Genomic DNA, 9,323 nt, shown 5'->3' with positions numbered 1-9,323 from the left:
ATTGGTCATACAAAATAAAGGGGAACTCTCTATTCAACCCAGCCTTTCATTCACTGACCATACAATGATGCTCTTTGGCCATTTCTGGCTCTTGCACCATTAAACGCCACATATCGTCATTGAACATACGAGGTTGTTACTTATCAGAAGAAAAGTGCACTTTTCCTTCTGAAACTGTGGTATGGTGCATATTTCATCTTCATTACACTATGGGCAACCAAGGGCTCCTATGGAGAACGGCAAGATGTCCTGCAAAACGCTATAGACAAGATTCAAAGCTACCTTCAGGCGGCAGGTATGACCTGCGCCCCAAACAAATCGGAATACCTGCAGATAAGACCGCCGCACACCCAGTCCAACCGTGCACCCCCACTTCACCTGACGATTGCCGGACAAGGCATCAACAGAACCCCGGTAGCACGAATAATGGGCATGCACATACAAGAAAATAACAGCGTAAAGACGGCAATAGACAAACTCAAACACAACAGCAAGAGTATTACAACCCTCATAGCTAGAATAGCAAGAAGTAAAGATGGGATGACAGAAGTCGAGACATTACGCCTCGTACAGGCCTTCGTCCTCACCCAAATCACCTTCGCTCTGCCCTTCCAAGCTACACGCAAGACCGAAATAGAAAACATCGACGAGCTCATAAGAATCGCATACAAAGCTGCACTCCAACTTACGAATTGCACGAGCACAGACAGATTCATGTTGATCGGCATAAATAACACATATGAAGAACTGGCAGCCGCAACGCTAATCGCACAAAAAGAACGACTCAACACCACCCACCAGGGCAGAAAACTACTGCAAAGACTGGGATACCCGCTCACCCCCCAATACTGCGGAGACGACACAGTCATCGTACCGATGCACCTACGGCTTGCATCATCGTGGAACTGGTCCCCGAGAACATGCATCCGCTATACAACCAAAAGCGCCGGCAAGTGCAAGCACGAAAACTTCTCCAGAGAAGGAACGATCCTGATACTTACTAAACTGACGCTAGCCTTTACTCCACAACACCACAAGGCCCCAGAAAACCGACATAGCAATGGCAGTAACTAACCAAAAGAAAGTGGTGACCTGCGCATCTATACGCACCAGATCAAGCGCCACCGCAGAGGCAGCAGCCATAGCCCTCACAATCAAAGAAGCAGAACGAAGAGGTCGCTCCGCATATATCCTGACGGATTCACAGGCCGCCTGTTGGTTCTATTTTAGAGGCACACTTCCCAGGTGCGTCACCGATATCCTGGGCCCCACGCTGACAGAGGACCATGGTGTCGTCTGGTTCCCAGGGCACACAGGCCTGGAAGGCAACGAGGAGGCCGACTGCGTAGCTCGCGGACTTGCTGGCCGAGCTGCAGAAGACTCTTCAAGGCCCTTCACAAACCACCATGAAGGTCCCATCACGAGCAGGCAGATTTTGGAGGACCAACGCCTGACCAGACGGAAGTACGCTCCTGCACATCCCAAGTTAAGCAGCCAACAAGCCAGGGACTGGCGCCGCCTTCAAACCAACACTTACCTGCACATATCAAGGTTGCACGCAATGTTTCCAGAGGTATACACATCCAGTGTATACCCCTGGTGCAACGACCACACAGCCACACTGACACACATTACATACTAGTGTACGGAACGCCCAGCCAAGGCCGTATCCAGGCTGGTGAGCTCATCACACACTCACAATGTGGTCTTGGGAGAGGCACGGCTTTGCGAGCTGGCACTGGAAAGCCGACTGGTCACCCTGGACCAGGCCCAGCAAGCCGCCGCGGCCAGTGGGGCTCTACAAGAGGGCTCCACCCGAGATCATAACCACACCAACCACTCTTCATACAATAAAGTTTATTCATTCATTCATTCCTGCGAACACCACTAAGAATACCTTTAAATTGTGTCTCTCAAAACTGCTTTTGTCAGCTTCAAAAAACATTGCGTTGTAGTCACTTAAATCTTGTGGTACTGGATTTTCTTTTTTGTTTCACGACGCACTCTTTATACTGTTATTTGGTTGTTGTCATCATCCCTTCAGAGTGGTACAAACCCACTGTGAAGGATAGACAACAACTTAACTGGAGGTTGTAGGAAGAAACAAAAAGAATATGTAAATGAGTGGTGAGCCTAGCAAAAGCAAAAGAAAAAAGCTTTAAAAACTTCATAAAATGCAAAAGAAAGAAATGCAAAGGAAATCTTACAAATTTTGTGTACAAATTATATAAATATAGAACAGTAGAGAGAAATAAATCACGGGAAATATAAAAGACTCATTAAAATGGGAAACATTAATACATAAGGTAACTTGTGCTGAAAGGCAAATATTGTCTTCTTTTTCTTCAACGACTTTGTCACCATTTCGGACACCTACAAATTGGATTACTTAGACCTTTTTTGCAGTCTGCTCCTAAATAATGGAGTCCTAACTCTAAGGCCAGGTAAAATATTCTAGAGCTGAACATTTTTCGTGCAAGAAATGCATATTGTACTATTGTTGAAATGTGCTCTAAAGAAAAGGACATAGCTGTGTGAGGCAATTGTCTCTTGAATATCTGCTCTTTAACTTTCAAGATTTCACTTTAGTTGTTTTTTTCTACTACTACCCGATTCATGGCCTATCCCCTATTGTGGGTTGAGCCAGAACAAAACACAGAAACAAAGAAAAATAATAAAGAAAGCAAATTTTAATTGAACCGTCACTTGGAGTTAATAATGAAGTCCTGGATGGTGGCCCTAACAGCCTTGCAACTCTACCTGAGAGTTGAAGCTCTAAATGAAAGGATAACGGGAATTGTCAGATCCAGGCAAATTTTACAAAAGAGAATTTCAAACATTCTTTTTCTCGATACAGTGAAGCGGTGGCATGAAAAAAAAAGGGGGTCTATTGTTTTGTCCACATTACAGAAACCGCACCAAACCAAAGCTTGAAGCATCCCTCACCAAATAATGCTTTTGGATTTTCTCTCTGAACATTTACCTACGCAGGTCTGGTTTGGTGCCTGGAGGTTTGGTGCAGTTTCTGTAATGTGGACAAAGCAATAGATCACTTCTTTTTGTCATGCCACCGTATCACTGTATTGATAAAAAGAATCATTGAAATCCCCTTTTACAAAATTTGCCTGGATCTGACAATTCCCGTTATCCTTTCATTCAGAGCTTCAACTCTCAGGTAGAGTTACAAGGATGTTAGCTCCACCATCCAGGACTTTGTTATTAATTCCAAATGAGGGTCAAGTTAAAATTTGCTTTCTTTATTATTTTTCTTTGTTTATTTCAGTACATTTCAATTCAGGCTACATGATTCACTTTCATGCATCTGTATCATTGAATTTATACTTTCTTGCGAATTTGCAAATTAAATTTAACTTCTGTAGTCATTTAGCTTTGCCCACCCAAGTCTCGGCCAATCCCCCGTAGTGGGTATGTGCCGTGGGTCAAGAGGAAAACAACAACAGCAACAACGGCCTCCCGAGCCATGGTGTCTGCTTTATGGCAGTGTGTGTTGCAAGCCACTATGGCGTAGGCCTTGGAGAGTGCGTTGTCGCGCTTCCGCCTCACCGGCCATGAACATAGAAGTTGAAGACCCGATGGTGGCCCCTGCGGTAAGTATGTTTCTTTTCCATTAAATCATATGCATGCATCTTAAACCTCAGTGCGGTAGCACATCAAAATTACAGTACACCATACACTAAAAAAATTCACAGGGTCTCTTATGTTATCCCTAAGACAACTTGATAGTGAAAGCCCGAGTGCCGATGCATTAAAGATGGACACGTGACGTACTTTGTTTCACAATCTCTCTTTTCACATTCTCTCATTACTCTTTAATTTTCTTACTCATCCTCTTAATTCGTTCAGTCATCCCCCTGAATTCGCTTGGTGTATGTCGCTTAGTCATCCCTCTTAATTCCAAAGGTTGAGGGTTCGACTCCCGCCCAAGGTCGTGGGCTTGAGTGCCTTAATTAACTTCGCCTTCATTAACACCAAAGGTCGTGAGTTTGAGTGCCATAATTAACTCTATCTTAATTATCTGTGCCTTAATTAACTTCACCTTAATTACCACCAAAGGTGGGAGTAGGTCTAGGGTTCGACTCCCACCAAAGGTCGAGGGTTCGTAGCCTTTTGCACCTTTTGTGTCGACACATTTTCACTCAAGGTCGACTGACTGATGAAACGTATAAGGCTTTCGCCTTTAAAAAAAAAAAGTTTACACCCGTTAGGCTTATATTTGTCCCACAAGAATAATCCTTATCTGTCTTGCTTGCTTTTCCTTTCCTGACAACTTTGCACTCACTACTTTCCTGTCAAGAATGCTGTGTCATACTGATAATGCGCATGCTGTTCGTGACCTGGAAAGGCCAGGCATGCAGCATTATGGAAGGGAATGGCACGCAAGATAGCTGATGATTATTGTTTGAGGATGAAATTAAGCCCCAAAGGGTGCAAACTTTTGTTAGAGTGTAGTGCGAGTCTGGAGTGTGTAGATTTGACAGTGCTGCCTTGAACTGTATCTAGCATTTTCTTCATTTATTTGTTCTCATTGACTCAGGATTTCTGACTGTATTTGTATGAGTAGCAAAAACACTGCATTGGAGATCACTCATGTAAGTTTTTACATGCACTCAAAGTTTAGGTTCAAGTTTATTCACTATTAGTAGAACAGAAAAACACAGAAAATTTTGATGGATTCATGATGATATTGATTTATCATTAACATATTGCTGGGGGTCCTGAAGTTACGAACTGTCAGGATGACCTGCGCATAGAAGAACATTATTTGAACACAATCAGCGTTCAGTTGTTTGGCATATTACGATAACTTTTTAAACAGATATTAAAACTGAAAAGCAGATATCATTAACAAAAAACACAGAACTAATTGTATGGTTTGAGAACCAAGGAGCGAACAAAAGAGGTGAAAATGCACATAAAAGAAATGTGAACAAAAATGGTTTCTGGGAGTACTTTGGAATGAACAAAATAGAATTCCTTGCTTGTCCGAACAAACCATAATTGTTGAACTTATTACCTAACTGGGATGATACCTGAATGCCCCAGTAAAACCTTTCTGATGCACATTTCTCAAGGCTGCACAAGTATGATATAGAAGCCTGCAAATCTCATAATGTGAATGTGCTATTCATATCACAGTGCACCAGTTAGATAAATATAAAATGTAATATATGAAAATATAAAATATAGATACAAATTTTTCGTAAACACACAATGGAATACCAAATCCAGCTTAGATTCTTAGCAACCTCTTTAAAGGTGATTTTGGTGATTGCCTGGATATTCATTGTCTGTAACCGTTTGTAATTAAGATGGTAAGGAAACATTCTTGAAGGTGATTGTAGTTCATTTTCTGAGCTTGCTGAATAAAGTTGTTTTAGATCTATTTTTAACTTCACAACTCGCCAAATCTGTTTTTAACTTCACAACTCGCCAATCAGATTAAAATTTGACCTTGTTGCTATGACATGGTATGTATGTCATAGCATGTATGTGTGCATAGGTTTCAAGTAAACCATTTGTTGAAAGATTATCTTGCATCCTCTCGCTCTGTCTGTTTTAGTGCATGTTAAACTTGTGACCCTGGGACTAGTATTGGATACATAAAGAACGATGATTTATTTCTTTCAAAACCAGAGCTTGTGCAGCATTTGCCATGTGTGCTTGTAGATCTGCTTCTTCTTGACATCACTTGGCGTGACACTGGTTTCTCCAAAGTTCTTGACATGTTTGCCCTGACTTGCACTATTTTGATTATGCAGGATGACTGTCGCCTAGTGCTGGATTCGTCACTGAACACTGCCAAAGCGGCTTCAGCACTGACAGTCTGTGTAGACAATCCAGGGGTCCACTTTAAAAGTGAGTCTGTCACTGCTGCCTCGATTCATAGCAGTCTGGCAAAATGGAAGTCTTTATTGACTTAGAGAAGAAATACCTTGCCTTCATGAGCTGAATGCATGAATGGTGCAGCTTTCACTTTGGGGGAAAAAAATTATGGTGCCTTGCTTAAATGGGTTGTGCAAGTGTACTCATTATTTCACGAAGAGCTTTACAAGACCATTAGTGCTTATATAGCAGAAAAGATGTAAGTGCTGTCAGAATTCTCAGCTGGATTCGGATCATTTTTATTTTGTGTCACCTGCTCATGTTTCATACTATTTTAACAATACACGGGATCTTGTAGTGTCTTGCAGTCATCATAATCATATCCACTGCAGGACCACAGGATACTGCATGTCTATTGTTGCAAAGTTATTCTGTGGATAATTATGTGAATAAGAAAAAAACAAGCAATCACTCCCATTCCATATGCAGCTTGCAGCGCAGTGAGTTTATAACAACATGTTTTAGTCCCAGTACCATGTGCTGGGGCCTGAATTGTGCCTCTACGTCCCAACATAAAGAAATTGTCATTCCAATGTTACACTAGTGTCATGCTAATGGCCAACATCAAAACTTAAGGAGACTTTTTAATGTGGTAATGTATGTAATGTGTTTAATGTATGTCTGTATCTAACCATTACATCGTTCACTGGGTAGTGCATGGTCGAATGGGTAGCACATCGGGCTGCTGTGCTAAAATAAAAGGGTTCGAAACCAACATCGGGCTAACTTTGGTCATTGTGTAGGTGGCAATGTGTGCCACTCTTCAATGAACCTCTTTCGTGTTGACATGGGTCACTTTAGGTGCAGGACTGTGTAGGTACCGCTGTTCAGTTAAACTCTTTGATGCCGACTTAATTAGAGCACTGGGATATGTGCCACGCAGTCTGCGCTGGTCATCAGTGAACCTCTTTGATGCCAACTTGGGTCACTGGGTAGGTATGTGCCAGTAGGTGCTGTGCTGCACTTCAATGAGTCTGACGCCAACTTGGGTAACTAGGTATGTGCCACTAGGAATGTGCCGCTCTACAATGACGAACAAGATCTCTTAAAATTCTCTGGTGCTAAGCAGAATCGAACCCATGTCACAAGAGTTCCTCAAGGACAGCAAGCTGACCCTTTAGCAGGCTGCACCACAAGTGCGCTGATTATATGCTGTTCTTCAATGGACCTCTCACCAACTTGGGTCACTGAGTATGAGCTACTGGGTGTGCGGCATGCGAGGGAACGATTCTCAGCGTTTGTATAGGCACTGGCGTGCCACGCTTCTCGTCTCGGAGGCCATGTGTGGACTTCTCGGCAGCGCCACGAGATGGTGCAGTTTGCCCAGAAAGAAGCACGAGAGAACAGCCCGGTTGCTGCATGATACATTTCTATTCGCACACACTGGCAAGCCATGCATTTCGGAGGCTTCGTTGCAGGCGCTGAGGTGGCACCACTAGATGGCTTCGAGTGCTCTCAGGCAAGCACGAAAGAGGAGTCCCCGCTGCAGTACACACCTCATACATAACTCATTTCGACAATGGCAATACGCTGTGTCACTTTATTGATCCAATGCTAAATGCATTTCCGTTGACAGTCATCATGAGATGGGTTCTGCCGAATTTTTTCTGCTATCCTTATTTAAAGGTTGGATGGAACAAACTGATGTGCACCTGATAGCCCCGATTCACATCACATTTGAGACTTGTTCTTGCATGATGAGATTGTTCAGGATTAATGTAATGTTTTACAGTTATTTCAGATTATTTAGGCCCATCTATAATCTGTCATTGTATTCATAAAAATTGGTTGTGCAGGGTTCTGCCGGTGCGGTCTCCAAAGGCCAGCCTTCCTGGATTTGGAAATAGGTGATCCTGGCTTCATCCAGGAGCTACACACCAAGAAACGCAACCAGAAGCTGATGGTCCTCATTCTTACAGTGGCCTGCATTGTAAACCTGGCTGTCACAGGCATTGGCATAGCCTACTTGCGGCTGCACTTTGCACAGGAGGACATCCTGTCCATCGATGAAGTGTCACCGGATGCTCGACGGGACAAGGAGGAAGGTAATGAAACTTGAAATGCTGTATGTTTGATGGCAGGCGCTATGGTTTTCAGTGTCACAAAAAGCTGTCACTTCCTTGCTCAATATCACTTTGATGGCCTGTTATATAGCTGATATCGTGCATCTAGACGCCCGCAAGACTTGACGGATTAGACATCTGGTATATGCCCGCTGAATACATCTGCATTTTTCATCAATAGTAGATTGTGTAAATCATTAAAAATTTATTGAAAACAGTACATATGTTGCAGATGAAGCAATATCAAATGTGGGTGTTGAATGCGTTAACCACATCAAGATCCGTGATGCACCAAATGTCTCCTAGCTACTATTTGGTATACTAGTTATACACATTTTGTTCCTTGCCGACTTAAAATGTTTGATATGAAAATGGATTACACTAATTGCGCAGGTCACCCTGAGTGTAGGCCGACAGTTATCTGTCGGCCTATATACATAAGAAAATAAGAAAACTAACAGTCATTCTAGGTATATGCTATGAATTTGACTGCCTTTCTTACAACTTCAGACTGAGGGAAAAAACATTAGTTATATGTTTGTTTATACTGTGGGCTATGTCAAATGGGATTTTCTATGCCGGCGGAAAAGTAGAATGCTTCTGATGCGTAAACTATATCTGAAAACCATAGTGATCACAAGTTGTGATGTGGTGAATGCTTACCACTTTTACTATGGTGTTACTGTGTCGACTGTCTTCCTTTGTACAATATATGTTAGTGTGTAGGTACTAGAGTTGTCAAAACGTTAACAGTGTATGCCATGTGCTTTATTACAGCTGCCAGTTTGTACAGCCACATCAAAGCCATGATCAAAAGAAGAGTCAAGGCACCTACAAGTGCAAAGCAAACATCAGCAACACCAGGCTATAGGCCAAAGCACAGGCAAAGAACGCGGTGGACATCCCGCTTCCACTTCCCGAACCTTCCATGGTTCAAAAGTGTCACCACAAGCATGGCACCCAAGATCTTCAAGGCACCTTCTGGCTACTCTTTGACATGAGCTGTCAGGTGGCTTGCCCTTGGAACTGTACAAAGCCAGCTGAAAATGGCTGAAATGAGAAGTGAGTGCCATTACATGGCACTTGGGCTAAACAATTAGCCCATTGCTGCTGTATCAACCTTATGCATCCCACGTTGTGCTACATTAGTACAGACTCTTGCAAAGTGTCATGTGGGGCTGCAAAATATAAATTATGAAAGCTTTGCAATTTTTTTGCATTGCTACCTATACTTACGTTCCACCACGCATTTATAGGTCCCGAGGTGAAATAGCCCTGTTTTGTTTGTAAGGTTTATAGAGAGTTAACGTCGTTATTCAACGGGTGCATGACTCGACCATTTTTTACTGCTTAAGT

At 42.8% G+C, this 9,323-nt stretch overlaps 1 protein-coding gene across 1 annotated transcript; it reads left to right on the top strand.

Moving 5' to 3' along the window:
* Positions 1-3,388: 3,388 nt before the first annotated feature.
* Positions 3,389-9,153, top strand: LOC119433328 (uncharacterized). Its single transcript, XM_037700478.2, has 4 exons — positions 3,389-3,608; positions 5,781-5,877; positions 7,701-7,949; positions 8,745-9,153. The coding sequence occupies exons 1-4, from the start codon at positions 3,429-3,431 to the stop codon at positions 8,966-8,968; spliced, it is 750 nt and encodes a 249-aa protein (XP_037556406.2). The 5' UTR covers positions 3,389-3,428; the 3' UTR covers positions 8,969-9,153.
* The last annotated feature ends 170 nt before the right edge of the window (positions 9,154-9,323 follow it).

Source organism: Dermacentor silvarum, chromosome 11 (assembly GCF_013339745.2).
Source record: "Dermacentor silvarum isolate Dsil-2018 chromosome 11, BIME_Dsil_1.4, whole genome shotgun sequence".
Taxonomy (NCBI): Eukaryota; Metazoa; Arthropoda; class Arachnida; order Ixodida; family Ixodidae; genus Dermacentor; species Dermacentor silvarum.
The sequence above is the reverse complement of the archived record's forward strand: the minus strand, read 5'-3'. Positions and strand labels throughout refer to the sequence as shown.